The 24,856-nt window shown below is 38.0% G+C and overlaps 1 protein-coding gene across 1 annotated transcript in view; it reads left to right on the top strand.

Annotated features, from left to right (window-relative positions):
- The window catches only part of LOC589459, a 68,487-nt gene extending 46,714 nt beyond the window's left edge, over positions 1-21,773 (top strand). Inside the window, exons 18-32 of the mRNA XM_030989726.1 lie at positions 82-183; positions 1,396-1,521; positions 3,894-4,030; positions 4,659-4,725; positions 5,043-5,228; positions 9,633-9,752; positions 10,108-10,174; positions 10,777-10,926; positions 11,522-11,821; positions 12,406-12,478; positions 12,961-13,088; positions 14,724-14,847; positions 18,262-18,352; positions 18,875-20,473; positions 21,355-21,773. Of these exons, the coding sequence (XP_030845586.1) occupies positions 82-183; positions 1,396-1,521; positions 3,894-4,030; positions 4,659-4,725; positions 5,043-5,228; positions 9,633-9,752; positions 10,108-10,174; positions 10,777-10,926; positions 11,522-11,821; positions 12,406-12,478; positions 12,961-13,088; positions 14,724-14,847; positions 18,262-18,352; positions 18,875-20,473; positions 21,355-21,516 (3,432 nt within the window). The 3' untranslated portion in view covers positions 21,517-21,773. The remainder of the gene's footprint in view (positions 1-81; positions 184-1,395; positions 1,522-3,893; positions 4,031-4,658; positions 4,726-5,042; positions 5,229-9,632; positions 9,753-10,107; positions 10,175-10,776; positions 10,927-11,521; positions 11,822-12,405; positions 12,479-12,960; positions 13,089-14,723; positions 14,848-18,261; positions 18,353-18,874; positions 20,474-21,354) is intronic.
- The last annotated feature ends 3,083 nt before the right edge of the window (positions 21,774-24,856 follow it).

Here is a 24,856-nt window from a genome sequence, read left to right as displayed (position 1 = left end):
ATGAAATAATTCATCATTTGAAGAGGGCATGCATTTAAACTTTTTTAAATTGTTTTTTATTCTCTTTTTATTCTTCCCCAGTTTAACTACAACAATTGTAAGTTCAAGGTACAGAAGAGTAAGGAGGGAACCGGACGTGTGGTGGTCTGGCAGATGGGTATCATGAACAGCTACACCATGGAGGTAAGAATCCACACTAGAGGTGTACAATTGTACACCGCATGGCAAAAAAATTACACTACATGTATGCACAGCTAGCACAAAAGTTACACCATTGGGGAAAGAATTAACACCAAAGACGTAAGAATTTACACCACATTACAGTGTAAGAGTCTACACAAAAGGGCAAGAATCTGAACTAAAGTGTAATAATCTTCAAAGGAGTACATCTAATAATAAACTGAAGACTATAGAATGATAATCTGTACATTAGTAATATAAATGTCCACAATGAAGGTTGGCATCTAAGGAAATTACCAAGTTTCTTTTGTACCATCCCACAATTTAACTCCTGGAAGACTGTACAAATCTGAGATAACTTTGTCCATTAAGTCCATGTAATGAGAAAACTTGGTCAAGTGTAAAATTAACATTCTCCGGTCGATGACATCTTGGTTTGTGTACTAATTTGCTTCTTTTTTTCCTGTATGTGTGTGTTGAGGGGTAGGCTCTCATATAAGGAATCCCTCCTTTCTGCTAAATGCTCTCATAAATTGCCATTGTTACTTGTTATCACTATCTTAACGGGAAAGTCCACCCCCAAAATAAGTTTGTTTCAATAGAGGCAGAATAATAAGAAAATCAGGTGAGTGAAAGTTTGAGCAAATTCTGAATGAAAATAAGAAAGTTATGGATTATTGAAGTTGTGATCAATGAAATACAAATTGGCAACTCTGTGACTTATTATACGAGCTCTCCTTCATTTACTTTGTGCATAATATTCCATAAAATCATGTTTTCTTCGTTATTGATGACGGAATATATATTTGTTCCTTGCAGGGGGAGTATAGAAACATATTTGCAATTATTATATTTAGGGTGCATGTATGGTTGAAATTTTTCTTGAGGGAAAATGAAAATTTTAGATTTTTTTAGTACTGAGCAAATGGAAGTTGAGCTCGCATGATACGTCATAGAGTTGCCAATTTGTGTTTGATTGATCACAACTTCAAAAATCCTAACTTCCTTATTTTTAATCGGAATTTGCTCAAACTTTCACTGACTTGTTTCTCTCATTTTTCTACTCCTATTAAAACTAACTTAATTTCAGGGTGGACTTTCCCTTTAATTGTTTATCTTTCATTCTGTATTTGTATGTTTTAAATGTTTTATGAAGAGTGTTGAATAAACTTTGAATTGAATTGAATTGAATTTGCTACTCGTTCTCTGTTGAAGGCATCGTTCTGTGGTTCTACGTCTGGTGATAAGAGGCTTACTCATTTCAGTACGGCAGACTTTGAGGCCATGGGATATCACTTCTGTGACTCTCTCTTAGACTACTGTGATCCTGATCATTCAAAGGTAAGCACACATACTGCAGCCCTATATACATTGATTTCTATGGTAGGCAGACATACTGCAGTCCCATACATTGAATCCTATGTTAGGACACCATACAGGTGTAATTCAGCCCCATACATTTGATTTTATGTTAGGCAGACTTACTCTAGCCCTATACATTGAATTTCATGTTAGGCAAACATACTGCAGCCCCATACATTGAATGCTATGTTAGGACGCCATACAGGTGTAATTTAGCCCCATACATTGGATTTGATAATAGGCAGACATGCATTCAGTCCTGTTCATTGGTTTCTATGGTAGACAGACATACTTTAGCCCTGTACATTGAATTTCATAATAGGCAGACATAATTTAGTCCCATATGCTGAATTTTGTGTTATGCAGCTATGCATTCAGTCCAATGCATTTGATTTTATGTTTGGCAGCCATAAAGGTCAAGTTCAGTCCCATATATTGGATTTCATATTGGAATTGAAAAGAGGGATTATTACTTGCATCAATGGGTAGAGTTAGAGTGTTATAGTGAATTTATCACCAGATTTGTGGATCAGCAGGTATCTGTTTGGGTTTTGAAAACCTTATATCACAAACATCCTTTAGCATACTTTAATCCACATATGCCACACTTTACCTAAATGCAATAAGAAGGAGTTCATTGAAAGGCACTGCAATTATAGTAACAGTTGCCAGAGATAAAGCTTTCATAGTTTGAAAGCTCTGTATGCATTGGAACATTGTTTAAAGATACATGTATGATATGCACCAGAATTTTATCTTCAATCAGATTTGTGCCGGCTTGAAAATAAGGTAGAAGAAAATTTGAGAAGTTTTAGTCATGAGACAAAGGTGAATGTTTTAATGTTGACATAGTGTAAGACAGTATTTGAAAACAGAATATTCTATTTCTATCTGAATAAAGTAACCTCACAGAAAACAAACTGTTAGAGGGATAAATGATATTACATTTACATTGGAAAAAATACATTTCCCCCATTAATTATTGATACTTAAAGTTTTGAATACTAAATCTACAATTTTTTTTGTCTCCATCGTGCCTTGATCATGAAAATGGTAATTTGCATGCAATCATTGGTACATGTACAAGTATATGTTGTGTAATCATAATGGTGATATACGTACACTGTACATGTATATCATGCATGCTATAAGTATCTGTGCAAAATTTACAGTTCATGTTTGTTGCTTTTCTCTCTATCTCTCCCTTTTTCATATGTATTTGTCTCCTTACATTTGACCTTTGATGTTTCCTCTTATATTACCCTATGTATAATTGCAATACCCCTGTATATGTCTAGTAGATGTTTGTGATAAGACTGAATGCAGTACTCCTGCTTTTAATATAAAGTGAAATTATGTTTATTGTGTAGGCACAAAATCATTATATTTCTCTTATTTTTTGTTGTATTTATCTTGACCTTTTTTTCCTTCTTATTCTTAATTTTCTGCAAATTCTAGTTTGAATGCAATATTGCAAGCAATCATTTTTGGAAATTGTAGCTGCTGGAACCTGATATATCAATCTTCATAAATAATGTTGTGGTCAAAGATGTTTTGTATTTCATTTTCTTCTGCAGTTATCTTTTGTTTCATTTTGTGTATATAAATACAAGTGCACATCAGATCTCTGTTAGTAATTTTATTGTGATTATAGTTAATAGTTGTGATTATGATTATAGTTCTGAGGATTCCACTGCCATTATGATCTTTCTTCTCTATTTTATGTTGTACATATTAAATTATAAGCCAAAGATCATTGTAGATTGGTACATTTAGAGGAAACATTGCTCAGAAAATTAACAGGAAAAAAAAAGGAGTTACAGGGGTATCTTTTTTTTTTACATGGAAACCATTTTAATAAACAACTACAGTGAACTACGGATGTCAAAATTGTAACTATACATATTCATGTAGTACGTGAATGTCCCTTGATCAACCTATTGACATATATGCTTGACTATTCACTCCCTCCCTATCCTCTCCCTAGCACAATACAATCCTATCTGATCTGGATGAGATGCTTAGACACATCTTTGAAAGCTCATCTAGAAAGGAAACTAGAAGAAAAAAGCCCAGAGCAAATATGGGATTCTTGTATAATTATAATATGTGTCCCCTATCCAATATTTGACACCATGACTCCATCTTTCTCTCTGTAGTACAAAACAATCCTATCTGATCTAAAGGAGAAGCTAAGACAAGAGATGTTAGCTCATCTAGAAAGGATACTGGAAGAAAAAAGCCCAGAGCAAATTTGAGATTCTTGTATATTCTCTAATCCAACATTTTGACTCTTGACTCCCTCTTTGACTCTTGCCTAATTGATTGATTCCCTCTCTTTCTCTCTGCAGTGCAATACAATCCTATCTGGTCTGGAGGAGAAGCTAAGATCAGAGATCTTGGCCCACCTGGAGAGGACCGGTACACCCCTCCCTTCTGATGGGTTCATTGACCTTTCAGCTGAGTACCCATCAGGTCTGGAGTCTAGGTAAGCAGACATTCAGGGGGTGTTTCACAAAACTTGTTATCAGTGACAAATGACAAATATCAGTGACAAAATCTACTGATAACCAATCAGAAGCAAGGATTTCACTAGCTTGTAACAAAAACTGTCATTTGTCATTGATGATATTTGTGAAGTCTCTCAGCAATGGAGACTTGTCTTTCCTTATTATTATTAATTATAATTTATTAAAGGGATCCGGTAACTTTGTCTCAGATTATGAAACAAAATCCTGGATTTAGCTCATGCTGCAATCATAATTATAAACCTTTAGGTCAGTCAGGAACCCCATGACCTTAACAAGCCGATTGCCTGTCTGATAAAGATATTAATGATTGGAAATCAAAACCAAATTTTGCGTTTTCCTAACAGTTTTCATAACACTACAGTCTATTGGGGAAAACGAATATGGTAAAACTGGTCACTCAAAGATTTTTACTTTTTGGAGGCTCTTCTTAATCATTTTGAAGTGCGATTTTGTTAGGGCTTCAATATTACACCAGATCACAGACACTGATAACATGTACATTTAGGGCCGTGTATCTCAGATTTAACATTGTTAAACAATGCATTCAATAAATCCTCATGATCTTCTGTTGTTCTTTCTCTCTAGTACTACCGGTTCAGACAGCTCAGCTGACGATGGTCTTCCTGTTCATCTCATAGCCCTAGCTCCTAAGGTATTAATCTCTAAAGCATGTCTATCATATGCTCATTGACACAAGGTTTTAAAATGTTGTGATACATGTCGTAAGAGCCTCTTAAAGGGAGAAGGTTGTCATGTGCAGATGGTCATAATTTTCTGTCAACATTCAAAGAATTCAAGTAATGTGCTATTTCGTGGAAAAATGAACAAACAAGGAAAAAAACACATTCGAGAGGATTGGGATCTAAAATTCTGTGTATTATTTGAGTTGGTATTGTTCAAACTAAAAATATATATAATCATGTGGAGAAATTTAGAAACTACTCTAAATATTTTGTATTGTATGAACAGCTGAGCAAGAAGAAGAAGTTAAAAACAAGAAAGGAACGTGACAAGAAGCGTCACAGCTCAGAGAAGAACAAAGAGAAGGATAAAGACAAGGAGAAATCAGGCAGTGCATCTAGCAATCATCAAGCAGATGCTAGCAAGGACAGTGAAGCCGAGAAGAAAGCTGCAGCCAAAGATAAGAAAGAAAAGGTACGTACGTATATCAAGTAAGGCCAAAAATAAAAACTTGTTGTATTGCCCTTTGGGTGTCAAAACATGGATCGGTCGGTCAGAATTTTTTTTTTTTTTTAACTTTTTTTTTTTCGCCCTCTTTGGGCCGATATTTTTCAGATTTGAATGTTTTTTGTTTTTTTTGTTTTTTTTCCCGCCCTCTTGTGGCTGATATTTCTTAGTTTTTAATGCTTTTATACATGTGTTTCAGCGTCATCATTCCATTGATATCTTTTTCACCTCATAATTATCCATGGTTTGTACGAGTGAGAATTTCTAAATAAATTCGATTTTATGCATTTATATCCCATTTAAACAAAACAAAATACATATTTTTTCATTCATTAATAAAAAAAAATTTAAAAAACGGTTTAAAAAAAAAAAAACTTTTTTAGAATGCTGACCGTAGATTTTCAGATTTTTGGGTCGGTTGCAAAGGGCAATACAACAACTTTTTATTTTAGGCCTAATATACAGTCAAAATTCTACTATACAAACTTTCACACTATGGTACAGTGTATACGTGGAAGGGCCTTGGACTGGTTCGAAAGCTACCTCAGTGGTAGGAAACAATACGTATTCACAAATGGATTAGACTCGGCCTTTTGTGGAGTTCCACAAGGATCCCTTCTGGGGCCTCTTTTATTTATATTGTATATGATGCTAACATGGATAGTGGGGCTGAGAGGAAAGCTGCAGTCAAAGAAAAGAAAGAAAAGGTAAAGGAGAACCAATGCCTACATGTATCAAGTAATATACAGTCAAACCTGCTTTAGTGACCACCTACAACAAGCACATTTTTTGTTTCCCTTTAAAATGGTTTCTCATTGAAACATGTACTGAAGGAACCTGTCTACAAAGACCACTTTTTGTGTTTCCCTTGGGCGGTCGCTGTAGACAGGTTTGACTATAGCATACAAATACAGGTGTTATGGTCTAGTGGATAAGTCGCCCGACTGCAGATCAGAAGGTACGGGGTTTAAATCTCAGCCCGGCATTAACGCCCTTTGGCAAGATGTCCATCTACATTTGCCACTCTCCACCCAGGTGTGAAATGGGTACCCGGTAGGTTGCAAAAGTTAATGTAGTTCGCTCAGCATTGTGAGCATCTGTATAATGACGCCTGGCTGGAATGCTCCCCAGGGAGTGGATAAAGTGCATACGTCGTGTGCGGGCAAGCCTGAATCAGATGACCTGGGGGCGTTTCACAAAGCCTTTTTTCAATGATAAATGACAAAAATCAGTGACAAATCTGCTGATAACCAATCAGGAGCAAGGATTTCAGTAGCTTAAAACAAAAACTGTCACTTGTCACTAATGAGAAGTTTTGTGAAACACCCCCCTGGTGTTGTTGACCATCTTGACAAGGTTTTGTTGACCTTTTTGATTTGATCAAAGAATGAAACTAGCCAGTCTCCTTTAATTTTAATTCAGGTGTCTACTTCAGAACGGACCAGGCGAGAGGTTCAGGTACATGTAGTAGAGATTGTATGCAGTGTATGATTGCAGAGCTTGGTGTTCAGATTATTCTATGAATACATCCACAATTTTGGGGCACAGATGAGAGCCTGTCATGGTGATCTGACAGATGCATTGTCCCAATTTGTTCAGGGCTTTATTTCAATTCAAAATCTTCGTTCATCTTTTATAAAAAAATATACAATAACAATATACAATATAATGGCTAGTAACCATGTACACTATAGACACATGGGAGCAACTTTTAAAAAGTGTGATGCATGAGAACTCAGTGGTGTGTTTCACCTGCACGTCTTACCTGAGGGTTATTGGTCATGTTCCCTTCCCTTAACGTCTGCTTTACTGAAGATAAAGGGTAAAAAGGTAAAAAGTACATGTACGAATTCCGGAAGGCTCCACCTGCTGACCGCCTCCAGCAGAATCCAAAACCAACCAGGCAAGAAGCCCGGCAATGGGAAGCAAACACGTCCCTTCCATTCTCCTCTGAATTAAATTTCAGACACTTCATTCAGATCTAGATAAGACAAAAGAAAGACGCCACCCTCCCACCACCAAACCACTCTCCCGTTCGATTCAAATTTCACTAGGGCCACCCTATCACGAGAGAGCATCTACAGACGGAACATCGCGAAATGAGGGAGTGCAAATGAGGGCCGTTGTATTTAACTTGGGGTTAACATCTATTTATGTGTATCAACCCATGGGTTCTTAGAAATAAGCAAGAATCGGCATGAATCCATTCACACATTCCACATCACATACAATATAGATACAATCTGAGCATGCGCAGATAAAGGTCACTTGAACAAAATTGTAAAACCCACTGAGACCAATACTGGAAACATGCTCACGAAACTTGCTCATGCTCATGCAACCATTATTCATGCATGCACCAGTAATGCATTCTATTGAACACAGGTGGAAGTTATCTTTTCGAGAGGGCAAACAAAGAATCACCTCCATGCATGACTTTAGGTGTGATTATTCCAAAAGGCACAAAGTTGGAGTTATCTATGTTTAAAAGATATGTGGATATTTGGGGTCATGTGATCCATGTGCTAACTACGAACTGGTCTATTACCGTTTAATGTTATTGTTATTGTTAAATAGGTGGATGGAATTCGGAATGAAGGACTGTCTATAGCGACAGCGAGAAGTTTTGGGAACCCCCCAACGAATGCCAGAACGATTGTAAATGAGACAGGAGTGAAGTGGGTGTGTGGGGTCAGGCATTATGTTGTGAACTTTTAGAAGAATGCGTTTCTCATATAACATACTAATAGGGGGAGGTCTTTTTGAATTACTCGTTGGGGAATTTTCCTTGGTTTTAATTTGTTTTTTATTGCTTTGAGAGATTCCCAAACATGCACAGAAAGTTGAATGTAAGAATGCTTTGAATGAGCGACTGGTAGAAGAGGAATAGAATGCTGTTATCAACTCTAAACCTCTTCAGTTTTCTCAGAATATACAATCTTTGGCTTGTTTTACTATAGCTACAATCTGTGAATTCCTATTCCAATTTAACTTCTCGTCAACAACTGTTCCCAAGTATTTATATAAACCTGTGCAATACAAAGACCATAGATTACCAAAGATTCCAGTAATTGGGGTTTCGGTGAACGGCGGAAGTCAAAATTAATTTCCTTAGTTTTGTTTACATTCAGGACCAAATGACGACTATCGCACCAGTCAACGAACTAGGTGGGATTCATATTTTACAGAATCTTTTGAGTGGTGCAAGAGTATGCAAGTTATTCGCAGGTTGACTTGGGTCAATTAGAGAGTACAGTGAGCTATTCTATTGCAGAACTGAAAAGGTCTGTTACTGTTCTAGATGTATGGGTCATTTTGATGTGGTCAACTATGGTTGCACTGTGGTTTGAAGGAGCACTGCTATGTGTTGGTGAAGGTTCTTGACTCTCACACTCAAGGTCCTAGGTTTCATCTTGTTTGATGCTGACATACTTTACAAGGTGTTATATGTACCATCAACCCAGGGTAGTGTTTCACAAAGACTAATAAGATCGACTTAAGTTGGACTTGAATTATGGCAGGCTGTTCATGACGCTGTTTGCTCTCACCATTTACTGGCATTTGTCTCTCAAAGCAGGCGTGGATCCAGGAATTTCTTGCCGGGGGGGGCACACGGGGGGGGCACCGTGTGGGAAAGAGAACATTATATATTTTTTTCTTTTATCAAAAAAAAAAAAAATCGCAACGACTCAGCTAGCCACTGAATAAGCAGGGGAGGGGGGGGGGGGGGGGGGGGGTGTAAGGTCACCTTTTTAGGTCAGCCATTTTTTTTTTTTAATTAAAAAAAAAAAAATTATAAATATATATTTGGCCGGGGGGCACGTGCCCCCTTTTCCCCCCCTGGATCAGCCACTGCAAGGGACGTACAAATCGTGGTCACAAATCTACAAAATTTACATCTTTGATAATTCATTATTGAAGGGAAAAAATGTAAATTCTGTGGCATCCCCTGAGAGACCAAGGGTGAGAGCAACCAGTGGCATTAATGGCCTGCCATAGTTCAAGTCAGTCATTATTCCTAAGTTTCATTTGAGGTGTTCACACTTGTACAAGCATTGCTTTTTAGTGGACCCCTCTGTTTCCAACATGTATTTCTTAAATTTTTTTTTTTTTTTTTTTAAATCTTAGTCTTTGTGAAACACCCCCCTGACAATGCTGTGGTAACAATAATTGCAGGGCCACCTGAAAGAACAGTATCCATTGAAGTCACCCTGAGTAGATAAGTCCATTTCATTATTATTATTGCTGTCTAATTTGTCTACTGATCTTTCTCAGAGGTCAAAATGTTGATTCATTTATAGGAAGGAAAAATGGTACTTGGTTAAGTGATGCATCTTGTAATATTATAATCCTGCTCTGTTTATCCTATAGGAAAAGCTTCGGTATCGTCATGGAGACAGATCTTCCCTTCATTCAGCAGGACGAGGAGGGCGCCAGACGCTCTGCCGATCCGGGTCTGGAAACCCGAATGAGGTCAAGAATCTCAAGAAGGTATGTCTCTATACAGAGAGAGAGAGGGGGGGGGGGAGAAAATCATGACGGAACCTTCTAGCTATGCTGCTGACAATGACATTTATTTTGATGTAGTTGCATATCAGGTTTACCTATTTCTTTGTAAGGTTTCAAAAGAAAAATGAATCAATATATTGAGAGACTGAATGGGATAGTATTAAAGCTATTAAATAACCCATTTATACTTTTCTCTCTATTTGTTATCAGAAGCTCTTAATAATGCTTACCTACTCCAATGAGTTTTTGACTGGTCAGTCAGAGCCCTAGTATCTTCATGTGGTATATACATGTAATTATGAATGATTTGTATCGTTCCATTCTTTTTCTTCTTCAGACTGAGTATCTAGAAGCTCTGACCAATGCCTATCTGATGAGTGGAATCTTAAAACCTGCTACTGAGGGTGAGTGTGAAAGATCAGCTTGAGTTCCACTAATGCAGTTCCATGTTTGGATAAACTACATGTATCTTAATTGATTATATTTGAGAATTCTTCATTATACAGTATCTTCATGATTTGCTAAACATTTGTTACTATAGAAAGTGAAAATGTTAACTGGGAGTTTCTGGATGTTTATGAAATGATAGAAGGGTAGTTTGTGGTGTTTTAGGGTCACGTTGAAGGTCTATGTCCTCATGATAATGTTTCTTTAATAATGATTTTTGTATTCTTTACTCCTCAGAGCCAGCCACATTGCACTGTTCTACAGGAGCTCATTTCTTATGAGCTCAAGAGTTAGAGCTGGGTCAGGGCCCTGTTTCATAAAAAATTGTTATTAAATACAAGTTACAATACTATTTATAAGCTATTGAAATTGTAGCATTATATTGAATGAGAGCAAATTCGGCATAGAAACTTAGTTAATTTGTTATTGATAAAAAGTTTTATGAAACATAGCCCAGGCCCTAAAAGGTGACAGCTGGGTCAAGTTGAAGGTCTATTGCCTTCATCATGAGAAACCTACTCATATTGATCATTGTACATGCATTGTACTTAATCCTCAGAGCCGGCCGCACTGCGCTATTCTACAGGTAGCCATGGACTAGGAGCCCCAGGGATGCAGCTAGGTCAGGTGGAAGGTCTATGCCCTCATCATGAGAAAGCTTTCGCTGAACAGTTTGTGGCTAACCAACTAGCTGGCCTATCCTTTGCAGGTATGTTCCTGAACCCCATTTATATTCCAAAATTACCACTTTCACGTAGTGGCCAACCATTCCTATTTTGGAGGAATAATTCCTATTGTCTGGTCTTCAAGCTATTGGTCTGAACCCTAGATTCCTCTCTTTTTATGAAATATTTTTTGTGGAAAGTATGCAAATTAAACTGTATTCCTAATTTTGCATTGAGGGATTCCTAAATTTTGATATGAAAGGTTGGCTGGTATGCTGTCATTTAACTAATGGTTCTGTCAGAGAAGACAACACATGTGCAACACAAGGCTCGGCACTATGTAAATTATATTCTAGGAAAGTCATTTCAATGTATCTAAAGTAGTGTGGTTCTGCTACACGTACCTGTATGAATTTTATGGCAAAATGGTAACAATTAGAAACCATTGTGATTTTCATATCTGATGGTAATTGTTTTCAGTCCCTTCTTGCTTTGGTATAGTCTATATTGGTTAATCTTTTAGGTTGTTATCGTTGTCACAGATGATCAATACAACAGGAGTCCCATCACTGTTTAAACCCTTTGCTCTGTCTAAGCCGGAGGCTCTGGTCACTAATCATTCCCATACCATTGTTACAGATGATAAATACAACTGGAGCCACACCTCAGTGGAGACCCGACGTACCATCGAGGCCGCCACCTCCTCCAACCACTCAGCCCCACCCAGGGAGTGCCACGCCCCTGAACCAATCCAACTCATCTCAACCACCGCCCCTCACAGGCATCCTATCCGTGCTACCAGTGCTCACCGCACCCCCTCCAGGCTGGGAGGAGGGCGGAGGGGGGCGTCGCCTTCCAAGTCTGTCGTGTCACCGGCTGATGGGATGGCAGAAGCTACAGGTGACTACAGAAAACCTGGTTCAGACTTCATCAAGAGAGGTCAGTGTGGGTTATGAGCCAGAGCAATATAACACTGAGTCTCCATAGAGTACCGAAGCTGTGACGTCATGCAAATCTATTTTTAGAATTTCTCGATTTTTTTCTTTTTTTTCTTTCGGAAAGTGAAGAAAAAATTGAGAAATTCTAAAATTAGATTTTTGATGACGTCACACTTCACCACTCTATAGGAAATCTATTTATTCAGATGGTCATATCTCAGCCAATACGTAACATATTCAATTGCTTTTCGACATTTGGAAATTACTTTTGATGCTCTTTTGGAAAATGAAGAAAAAAATAAGAAATTCCAAAAATAGATTTTTATGATGTCACAGCTTCGGTACTCTATGCAATTGATAGAATTTTTCCTGATTTCTGAATGAATCCTCCCTGAAAGCTGAATGCATATCTGGGGTAATTGTCAATAAGATGTGTTGTTTTAACCCATATTAACTAGTGTGACTGTGATGGAGCTTTAAATGCTTTGCAAGGTGGATTTGAAACATACAACAAAAAAAGTAATGTTATGATTATTTTAACTGCAGATTTCACTTTATATATGTATTTGTATCTTCCTACTTTAGGGGTCTCATCAGAAGCCTTATCTCTTCGCTCAAATGGATGTGCAACATCTTCTACGTACGCTGTAAAGGAAACGTAAGTCACTATCCAATCTTTTCTTTGCATTTGTTAGGCTAGGAAGTTACCAAAACTAATGTATTTCTATAGAAATAGTTAGAGAATGCTGATGTCTAGGGCAACATTTATAGCACTGTATTCTCATGAAATATCTTTAACCTGAAAGGAACTGAAGGGATAGAAGTAGTGTCATCGTAAGAAATTGTCAGTACGTATGTGAAATCATCACTTGTTTATGTTTTGATCTAGGGCCCGTTGCATAAAACTTACCATTGATGATAAATTTGCCATCAATGGTAACTCCCATGGGAACGGGGCTCAACAGCCAATCAAAACCAAGGTTTCCATGGTAGTTACCATCAATGGTAACCGTAAGTTTTGTGCAACGGGACCCTGATCCTTTGAAATTTCCAAGCAATGGAATGAATTAGAGAAGCTTTTAACATTTGACCAACTTGTGTTACTAATTTGATCAATCATATTTGTGATGTTTCCTTCAGGAGTAAATCAATGGAGGCACCAAGGCAACCCCCCTCGATAGCACCTGATATGCCGCCCTCTAGGGGTGGTCAGAAGCCAGGTAAAGCCATGACCCCGTCTGGTTATCAAGAGCTGGTCACACGCAAAGGTAGGTAGGGCTGAGTCATGTCAGATATAGAAGAAATATGACATGGAGCATTGTGAAACTTGCAAGCCTGCGGTGATAACTATTCTCAATAAAGGCATGGTTTGGTACATTTTCTACAAATTGGTCTCTTCCATGCTAATTCTAGCTCTGTCGTATCCTTGTTAGAAGGTGTTTTAAACTAATTTATATCCCTCTCTTCCTTAAGATCTAAACTAGATTTTTATTTGCTCATATTCCCAAGTCATTTTAATCTCTTCAATTTTCCTGTACATACATGTACATGTATGAAATTTGTGATACCGGTACATTTGATAGATTATTGTCAGTTCTGCAAATGAAAATTATCCATTACATTTCACTGACAAAGACCAGCATTTGCATCATGACAGGCTTGCTACTGAGCATTCCATAAATGATAAGTGTAAAATTTGCCCTCTAATGTCTAAAAGAGCCCTTTGAATGAGTCCCTATGAAAATTTTCTGTCCATGGTTGAAAGGTATGTAATCAATGAATACGAAAGTGTGGCTCAAAAGTAGCCCTCATTTGCTGTTGAACTTTTCAGATTCATATCAGCACCAATTTCATTTCATCAGGCTTGTCATCTGCACTATGGGAGAACACAATAAAATTCTTTCATTTCAAATTTCAAGTTTTATTTCCACATTCCACAAAATACATATTATTGAAATTAAACATTTAAAGGGCTGTCAGTCATTGCAATATAAAGAAAATGTAAATCATCAAAATGAAAAAAAGTAAAGCGGAATCTGAGAAGATTTCTAACTTTCTTCTTATTGGTCCGATTTATTTCACCCTTTCACCATTCTGTCTCTCATATTTTTCTTTTTTCATACAAATGAATCAATTACAGTGGTTGGGTTGCCCCTGTAATTTATCCCATATACTTAGTAATCCATCTTCATATGTAATTATTGTGTTTAGACATCTTTGGAAGATGCATGCGGTGAACTAATGCTTAGATTGGGTTAGCTCTTTGGTTGAGTAGAACATTTGCATTACCTGTCTTCATAGAACTGAAACATAACATATCTCTTGCTCTGTAGCTTATAGACCATTTACAGTTAGTAAAATGATCATGACTCGGTAATCATATGAGAGGTCCATCACAAAAGCAGGCATGTGTTCTAATAAACCTTTGAACCTGAAGGCTTGTTCAGATAAGGTAAGGTAAACAGACGCAAAAGGCCACCATGGCTTTTTAACGTATAAAACGAATGGCAACTGCGTGCAACAAATTACTTGCGCCTATTAACTGAGTTCTGTGTTATAAGATGCAGAAATTTGGAGAGTATTACACTTTACGTCATCATGAAAAAAGAACGCTGCGGTTTTGTTGCGTCATATCTGTCTTGTCTCTGTTTAATGCCCCTTTGTTGATTGAGACTGAAATGGGTCTTGGGTTCATCTTCTCTAATAGATTACATGCTACTTGGTTTCACCCCTAGAACTAACTTAGACTTTGATAGTTAACTTTGTATCAAAGGCTGGTAACTTTTCCAGAAAATACTGCTTTAAGATTAACAGATTGCTATTTTAGTGCTTCATTTTGTAAATAAACTCCTTTCCTACCTGGTTTCAATACCACCCCTGCCAACCACCTACCCCACCCCCAGGAGCGAGGTCAGAGGTCAGAGCTACCCAGGGGATTCCACTCCAACTCTCTGTCGTCATGGGAACCACACACTCCGCCCTTAGTCCGAATGAGGGCGGAGCTGACCCCTTAGGGTCCCAGCAAGGGTCAGTGTTTCATGGCATGATCGATCCCCACAGCTAACCCATGTCATTGTGTATAGCACCAACCCTGCATGTGTGTGTTTGTATGGACGTACAGACAGATACCCATGTGCATGCACACTCATTATACACATGTACCCCACACATAGCCTTTCATGTAGGGTGTTACAAATTTACTTGCACACTTGTTCTGGGACAATCAAGCAGATCAGTAGACCATTTAAAACCTTATGATGATACCATGTTGCAATACATAATATACAGTGTAGCAATCAAATGGTCTTTTCATTAATTTCTCATTTTCAGATGAAATAGATTGACAAATTTGAAATTGAAATTTATTTGATTTCCAGGTACATGTATAAACAAAATAGAAATGACAACACAGAGCATATAACATTAAGAGTTACAAGACAGTGAAAAAGCCACCAGTGGACGCCTGAGGATTACCTAAAAGAATTTCCATCCTGTCATGAGGTTCTCCACATCCACTGGTGTTACATATAAATAGATTTAAGAAGAAAGCTTTGTGCTTGTAGGACATTCTTTAATTGTCCCTCAAGAATCACAAGAAAGCTTTGTGCTTGTAGGACATTCTTTAATTGTCCCTCAAGAATCACATTTGAACCACCCCAAAAGGGCAAACAAATTTCATTAACAGAGATGCCAGCCTTCAGGCTTTTGCCTGATTTCAGGCCCTGACAACTTCCCATTTCAGGCTTTTTCAGGCTTCATATTGTACAGCACATATGGGGATTAAACGTGTTCTGGCTTCTTTTTAGGTCCAGTGAGTAAAACTGACTGGCATCCCTGTATTACGTATGTGTTCATCAGTGTAACCCATCAGGACTTTTTTGTTTCTATCTTCAATTCATGCAATAAATTAAAGTCTGAAAAGTAATGTACTTTACAAGTCACCGCTCAAGGCAAATGTGCATTATTTTGTAACACCCTGTACCTACATAGAGTCCTTAGGTTTGGATGCCAGGGACCCGTTTCACAAAGCCTATTTTCAATGACAAATGTCAAAAAATCTGTGACAAATCTGCTGATTACCAATCAGAAGCAAGGATTTCACAAGCTTATAACAAAAAAACTGTCATTTGTCACTGATGACAAGTTTTGTGAAATGGGGACCAGGTCCCCATTGCACAAAACTAACCATTGATGGTATCTTTGCCATCAATGGTAAACTACCATGAAAACCTTGATTTTGATTGGCTGTTGAGCCCTGTTACCATGGTAGTTGACATTGATAGCAAAGTTACCATCAATGGTTAGTTTTATGCAACGGGCACCAGGTCTCTATACTGAACACTTAGCTGCATGTTTGAGTTTCTGGCAGTAGGGCATTGTTTGGAAGGGTAAAATCATCAGTCAGTAAACTTGTGACTGTACATAATCTACTAGAGGAATACAGATGAAACCTTGTTACAAGTTGCTCTTCATCAATGTCTTTCTGCCTCTCACACATAATGCCCTTCTGCTGGATACTCCAATGTGCATCCTCCTGCCTTTCATGAGTGAAAGGTTACATCTGCATATTCACTTCTAATTATGATAATACCATCTTACCTAATACCCTATTTAGTAATCTACATGTGTAATATAATGTGTCTTAATATTTGCACATTTATTTCCATGTGTATGTAGCTGTAGCAATTGATATGTAAGTATGAGTGACGTATCATTTATATTTTGGGCATTTATAGTGCAAGTTTGTTTGGAGAATTATTTGATTTATATTTGATTGTTCATTGTTGAATCGTGTTATCTTTCACCTTATTTTTAGAAGTCATTTATAAGTGGTATTTTGTTTGTATGAATTGGATTTATTTGTAATTTCCATGTGACACTCTTGTACCTTTGGAAGTAGCACTGAGCAACACTTATTCCCCATACCCGGTACTTAAATACAATGACCCTCATCTGATTAAAAACTCACTCTGTATTTGTCAAAACACAGATTGATGGACTTGCTGCATCAAATGGTGCTCTAGTGCAAGAAATTTGATTGGTATTTTCTGACTTTTTAGAGTATAACTATGGTAACCTTGATTATCATTATTATTATTGACGGTTTGATAGGATAATGTTAGGAGATCCTTAAATACCTAAATATTTTGCTTCAAAATTCTTTGCTTATTTGTCCTTAGTGCCACTACTTCCAATCTTGTTTCACTGTGCACCATTTTATAACCTAATTTCACTTATAAAGTGATGCTAATGTTAGCAAAGTTTTTTTTCGGGGGGGGGGGGGGGGGGGGGGGGGGGGGTCAATAGGCTTAATATAAAGGAGGCTGTGGAAATTGTTCTGCAATTGGTTGATTTATGGTTGATTCACTGTTTAGGTACTTGGTAATTATTTCAATGTATTCCGGTAGTGTTGTATTTGTTGATAAAGTTGTTTGTTATGCTTTTTATTTACACTACTAGTATCTTCCCACAATGTAACAGGACATGATTTTTAGAATAGTATTGAGAGTATGTAACTCATTCTAGGGCAATATCTCTTTAATATTGTTATATAAATAATGTTTGATGTACACATACAAGCCATTTTCACACACAATTACACACATTGAAAGTGCTCATTTCACCATTTGAAGCATCCTATGCACAAAACACTGTTTTGAAAAAAAAAGCTTCTAATTTTTGGTTACTAATTTAAAACTAATAGCTAATTTGTGTTTTTACCATAAGGAAAAGGCATCAGTTTGCCATAAATGTATTTGCTTAAGGAAACAATGTAGCATTATTGGCTTGCGCTTGATTTTTTTAAAATTTTTCGTTCATGCACAAATGTGAAGTTTGTACTAAATGCTATAATAAGAAAGATTTTTTTTTAAAGACTGATTCAGATGTGTTTTGTTGTTGTTTTAAATTTTTCATTGTTTAAAAATCTTATATTTTTTTGTTGCTTTGAGCCAGAAATGTACACTTATTTGCTAGTGTTCAATCATTTTTCTGTTCCCACCTATTTTGCATTATAAACACAGTTTACTTGTTTTTGTAACAATCGCATATATATTCATAAGACCCATTTACGAATCAAATCTATTCATTTTGAATACATTAAGCTTTTTAATAATAAAGATGCAAGTAGGTGCATACACACACACACACACATGTTGTTGTGGGCATTGAGAGATAACTGCATAGTGTGACATGAAATATCACTTTCAGTTCCTCACTCTTAGTTTGTACATACCGGTATACTATTTCTTAAGATGACAACTTTTGAATTAATTATGAGGAAACCAGTACACAATCTATCAAAATTTGATTTCAATGCATACAAACCTTGGCAATATTGAGTTAGATTTTTTTTTAAATCTTCTTTACAGGAAATGTTCAACTTTTGAGTAACTTAGCCAAGAGTTGTTGATGAGTATTCTTATTTTCTTTGTCTTTTAGCCAAACCCAAATCATCGGCAACCCCAGTTCATCTGTCGCCCCAATCAAGAAAGCTGAATCCGTCATCATTGCTGGTGAGGTATTAGCACAGGTAGGTCAACATATATGGTTAAAGATGATGGTGCTAGTAGATGGAAGTGGGGTTTTGGTGGTGGTGATGATTATGAAATAGTGACGGTGATGGTGATAGTGTGTTTTGAAGTATTGAGGATAATGATAATAATTATATTTGCTTATATAGCGCCTAACACTTACTTTATCAGAAGTCTGTAAGCGCTCTACAATAATACAGCATAATTACCCTGGCTTAAGCAGAGAAGCTGTCACACGTTTTGCGTTTGAAGGAATAAATATATATTGTAGACGATATTCGGAGTTTTTATTCTGGTGGTTCCAACTAAGTCTGAACTACATGTATCCCCTATAAGTGATGATGATGACAATTTGGTGATAATAAGGCATTGTTTTAAAAATGAGAATGATTGCAGTTCAGATTGCTCAACACATGTCAATGCTTTCTGATTCTGAAATTGCTTCTAAAGTGATATGCCAAATTGTTATAAATCAGATTTTGTTTTTATGTTTTTTCTTCTTATAACTGTCTTTCCCTCAGCCCCTACAGATAGGACAAGCATACACAAAGGATGCCCTGGAGAAGACCCTCAGTGAGAGTGCATTCATGTCTCCAAGCGCTCAGAACTGGCCCAAGACTACTCCCCAGACCAAGAACCATAGCTGCACCACGGAAGCCACATCCATCTCAGATCCTGCCCTGTACGCTAAGCAGAACATCACCCCCAGCTCACATCACTTCAAGAAAGCACAGGACTTCTACGGGGGACGCAGCTCCCCTTCCCCCTCCCAGCCTGAGCCACACCCGAGCCCGATCAGCATGGGTTCCGCTGCACGACTGCAGGCCAAGTATGGACGTAAGAGCGCATCGGCGGTCCATGCCGGGGAAACTCAGTATCGTGGATCCTTGAAACCAGGCAGCCGTAATGTAGATCCTAACAATAATAACAGCAACACTAGGACGAGTACAAGCACTGATGACGCGGGAAGCAACGGCATCCTGTCAACGAGTGATGTCGGTGATGACATCACAAAAAGATTTCAACCGGACCAAACCAGCTCCGATTCAAGATCAGAGAGGATGGATGGGAATTATTACTACACTGAAGGCATTCCTTTAAATGCAAATGTAACAGATAGAGCGCAACGAGAGAAGGGCCTCAGCAAGATTTCCAATACAGTTGAGACAGACCTTGAAATAGTCTCCAGAGGCTATCCTTCTAATGTTGTCGGGCAGGAAGGGAATTATGCCAAGGGAACTATGAGCACACAAGCTAGACGATTAGATAAGAAGGCGGAGCTCAAACACTTAGCAAAATCTTTAGAGGGGGGCAGCACCCTCACAAGTTCGCCTGACGACGTTCCGTCTGCTTTCGAGATTGACCAACGAGGCGTAAGTCATGCGTCACACCTTAACAAACAGTCTTATAGGGTTACTCTTTCACAGAACTCCACTGCCGAAGGTCACACCCACCCGGCGCAGGTGTATTCTCAAGCCACCCCTCAATCTAAAATAGAATCTACCAGTCCCTTGCAGAGATCACCAAGACTCCTGGACCGATCCACTGTCCAGAGGGGTGTGGATGGTTCGCTTCATGTGAGGAAACCTACTCCAAGAGATAGAGTCAAGAGTGGATTAGCCACTGCACAAGACTTACATGATCTTGGTAATGGAGATGTCTCTGAGCTTGATGTTCTTATATCAATGGATGATAATCCTTACAGGGTTAGTCTTGAACCCACTCCAGATTCACTCATTAAAGAAACCACTCCGCAACCCTCTGCCAGAATCGCCAAACCAATGAGCTCTGGTATCTACTCTGCTCACTCCCCTCGCAGTCGGGTTTCAGATCGCACACGTCCGCTCTCCTCTAAGCATCGCGATGGTAGCAGCCCTCGACAGTCCTCGTCTGAAGTCAACCCCGAGGGCCGCAGTGATCCTCACGCTCTGCAGTACTTCTCTGTCTCCAAACTCTCCCTTCAGAACCGCTCACTGGAGAAGAGTCCTCAGCCTACACCCAGATCACCAAACAGCGGCCTCTATGATGGACCTGGGGTAGTGACGTCAGACCAGCAGCCGGGCAGCGCTGGGACCAGGTCAGCCCGGGCTCTAAGACCAAAGACACATGGCAGTAGCAAGGTAAGAAGAGATTCCTGAAATGATTTAGTCTATCTTTGATATGCTGAGAGCCATAAGGCCAAGAAAGAAAAAAAGATGTTGTATTGCCCTGTAGGTGCCAAAACATGGGTCTGTCGGTTGAAAATCTTCTTTTTCTTTTTTTTTTAAAACTTTTTAAAACTTTTTTTTACTCCCTCTTTGGGCTGATATTTCTCAATTATTTCTCAATTAATACATTTTTTTCTAAAAAATGGTAAAAAAAAAAAAAAATCTGATTATTGATTTCAAGATGTTGGGGTCGGTCGCAAAGGGGAATACAACATCTTTTTTTTTTAGGCCTAAGGCTCTTAACTCCTATCATTTTACTCAGAGGAAATCCCTTCTAGCTCTCAACACTCAGTCAGTCATTCAGTCAGAATGAAACGTCTTGTAATTTCCTCACAGAATTGTGCACTGTTGGTTTATGTACTGTTTTTCTTGTGAATCCCTGCATAAAGGACGACATGAATAAAACTTTATCTCATGTCTTTGTTCAGTTCCTTTACATTCAATTTAGTATGAAACGCATATTGTAGAACTGTACTGAAATATGACTTGTGTGTAATGGTCACTTACTGTAGTTTCTCTGACCATAGCTGATCTTTGAAGACAGGAATTATTATATTTGTATGAATTACAGTCAAACCTGTCTTTAGCGACCGCCCAAGGGAAACACAAAAAGTGGTCTTTGTAGACAGGTTCCTATATTACATGTTTCAATGAGAAACCATTTTCAAGGGAAACAAATAATGTGGTCGTTATAGACAGTGGTCACTAAAGCAGGTTAGACTGTACTATCTTTTCCCTTTATTCATGATGTATAGACCCTTACAAACTGGAATGTTTATTGTCTTGTTTCACAGACTGAAGCCAGTGGGCGAGGAGGGAAGGGTAAGAGATCGCCCCGCCCCCAGCAGCCCCAGAAGAGCCAGGACTCACCTCATGTAGTGGTCACCCAGGGGGGCTTCATGGGACACCGGTCACAACCAGGCTATCTCAAAGTACAGTATGCTAGGAAGAAATGATGAACAGTAGCTAATGGGATTTTGAAATAGAGGCAATAGAGAGAGGAGACGGACGGAGGTGGAGACAAAGAGAGAGGAAGAGAGGGAGAGAAAGAGAGAGGGAGAGAAAGAAAGTCTGGGTCTTCATGGGACATAGGTCACTAACAAGGGTATCTCAAAGTACAGTATGCAAGGAAAAAGGGATATTTGTCAGCAGCTTCAGAATCAAGATTTTGAGATGGAGGCAAAGAGAAAGTGAGTGAGGGAGGGAGGGAGGGAGGGAGGGAGGGAGGGAGGGAGGGAGGGAGGGAGGGAGGGAGGGAGTGTGTGAGTGAGTGAGTGAGTGAGTGAGTGAGTGAGTGAGAGAGAGAGAGAGAGAGAGTGTGTGTGTGAGTGAAAGAGAGGAAATGAGAGAGAGAGTCTAGGGCTTCATGGGACACCGGTCACAACCATGTTTCTCAAAGTACAGTATGCCTGGAAGAGATGAGTTATGGACGTATAGATTCAAAGGGACTGAGGAGAGAGAAAGAAGATGGGATCAGGGAATTTCATGTGGCGCTGATCACAACCAGCCGATCTAACATTACAGTATACTAGGAGGAAGATATAATGTATATTGCAGCCTCAGAGAGACAGGGGATGGAGAATTAAAAAGAGAGACAGATAGGGAAATTCAAGAGAGAAAGAGAGAGAGAAGACAACCCCAAAATTGAGAAGAAAACTAATGGGAGTGTAGAGACAAGCGACTGAGGAACAGTCAGGCTTGAATATATGAAAGATAAATGTAGAAAAGGGATAGAATTGCGACAGTACAATGACACAAAGAAATATTTATACTTGTGTAGCAACTGCTGGCAACAATATACAGCTTCAGTTCCTGCTTTACAGTTTCCTCTTTTATCGGTGTCATGTGGTAAGAAGAGAGAAAAAGGCTGTGAAAACGATAACCATGAGAGACATGTATTAGACCATTCCACTTGGATCTCGTGTGCAATTTTCAACGGAGTAAATACAAAATAACGATGCAAAATATATGTAGGAATACTATTACTGGATGTGGTAGGAATATACCAAATTTTTCAATCACTTCATTGTTTGTGAAAAGAAAGGTTTTGCAAAAGTTTCACAATTACAAAGACTTCCATGTATGTCTACCTGTCCATTTTCTGAAATGAATTTGCAAACTTTCAGTTGAAGTTATATTAAAAGGAGAATTGATTGAATGTGTTGATGATTTATGTTTTCCATGCATGTTACAATCAGCCAAATATGTAGAAAAACCCAATGAAGTCATTCCATAATCAATTATATTCATAATTATATAATAATAATTATTATTATATATTACATTCCATAATCCATTCTATTCATAGAGTACAATGTATGTCTTCGAGAAAAATGCATATCAGCTGCTTTCATTATGTGAGAATCTTTTGTGAACATTGAGGTGGTATAGAGGAGAGGGTCTAATAGATGGCATATGCTGTATAGCCAGAAAGTTCTTTGATTCGTACCGGTAAACATATATATTGGCCATTTTATAGGCAAGAAATTTTGTAAGTTGCAAAAATTCAGTAACTGATTCATTCCAGCATTTAACAGTTGCAAATCAGGATCACATTTAAAATTTGTCAAGTTTAATGTATGTGAAATTTTCTGGTTTTAATAAGGTATTGAATCTCTTCTCTTCCAAGAGTATAAAACAGGGTGACACAAGAAAAAAAAATCATCATTCTACTCAAAGTCAACTGCAGCTTCCTTCTCAAATTTACATTTTGCCTTTTCATTTTTAAACACTTCCAAAATATCATATCTGAGGCAACTTGAACACCTTATCGCACTGCATAAAGAGATTACGATCTGATTATTTTAAAACCAGAAATATTTGCAACTCTTTTCTTTTACATACTGTTTGCCCTACTCCAGGCAATTGAATTTCAAATTGTAGTTTCTTGATTTAAAAAAAAATTATGAAATGGTAGCCAACCGTGTGTGAATAGACATTGAGCTCTGCTTCTATTTTGCCTGATAAAATAAACAGGTACACTGGTACAGGATGAGAGAAACTGATCGTTATTTCAGGGACAATGAATTGGATTAATGTTACTAGTGTTTACTAAAGGCTTGATCAGAAATGGTGCAGTAGACCTATGCAAAATAAAGCTGCCACGTATTTTATAAACGTGTTAAAAATGAATGGCTACTGTGCGCAACAAAAGACTAGAACGTATTCAATGTGATCTGTGTTATAAGCTACAGAAATGTCAAGCATATTATACTTTACGTCAGTCACCCTGAAAAACCGCTGCTGTTTTGCAGCGTCATATCTGAGGAGCCTTGATACATGTAGTTTCTTTTTAAGAGAATAGTGTGGTGATTCTGATTACAAGTAAAGGTACCGTTTCCAAATCTCTTGACTCACAATCAAGTAGTATTTCCATTGGAATGTGTAGTGTCTGTCCTCTGAGTGAGTCAGAAATACATGTATGTCAAACTCTTGTAGTTAATCCTACTTATCCATGCCTCATGGTGTCTCCTCTTGATTCGTACTACAGTGAAACCTGTCTAGAAAGACCACCCAAGGGAGACAAGAAAAGTGGTCTTTATAGGCAGGTGGTCTTTATGTACAGGTTGCTTTAGTACATGTGTCAATGCGAAACCATTTGCAAGGGAAACAAAAATTGTGGTCTTTGTAGACAGGTTCCTTTTAGTACATGTTCCAATGAGAAACCTTTTTCAAGGGAAACAAAGTGACACGTGTAGACAAGTGGTCGTTTATACAGGTGGACACTAAAGCAGGTTTGAATTTGGTAACCTCTCAGATAGTTACAAAGAGTACTCCTACAGTCTCACCGCCAAACTGACTCCACCCCGATACTTGGCCATGCAGGGTAATGTAATGTTTTGATCAGTTTGAAGTCAGTCTGGCGTCAGTTTTGATGGTATAAACTAAGTAATATCTTACAGAGTAATTCCATGTACTTCCTTTAGGCTTGGGTTGTTAATGATCTTTAGCATTTGTTATATAAAATTTAAGCAATTTCTAAAACATGAATTTATTAATTCAAGTGTTAATGCCAACATGCATTGCTGAACTTGGACATTTTTCCAGTGTAGCTTCCATAGCCAATGTTACATGTTATGTTTGTGAATGTGTTCAGTACTTATTAGGACAAGAAGCCCCGTCTGACTATGCAATGTCAAGTATGTAGATAGGTGAAAAAAAAAGGTTTTTACTGAAAAGAAAGTGTTGTAATTGTATAGATTATGTATTATGTACATGTACATATTGAAATGTATTCTAAGAGAACTTGTGTGTGCATTAAAAGGCTATTCCATCCTTTCTAAATGAAAAGAAAGT

Source organism: Strongylocentrotus purpuratus, unplaced genomic scaffold (genome assembly GCF_000002235.5).
Source record: "Strongylocentrotus purpuratus isolate Spur 01 unplaced genomic scaffold, Spur_5.0 spur5_scaffold_18, whole genome shotgun sequence".
In the NCBI taxonomy this organism is placed as follows: domain Eukaryota; kingdom Metazoa; phylum Echinodermata; class Echinoidea; order Camarodonta; family Strongylocentrotidae; genus Strongylocentrotus; species Strongylocentrotus purpuratus.
This window is presented reverse-complemented; position numbering and strand designations above follow the sequence as displayed.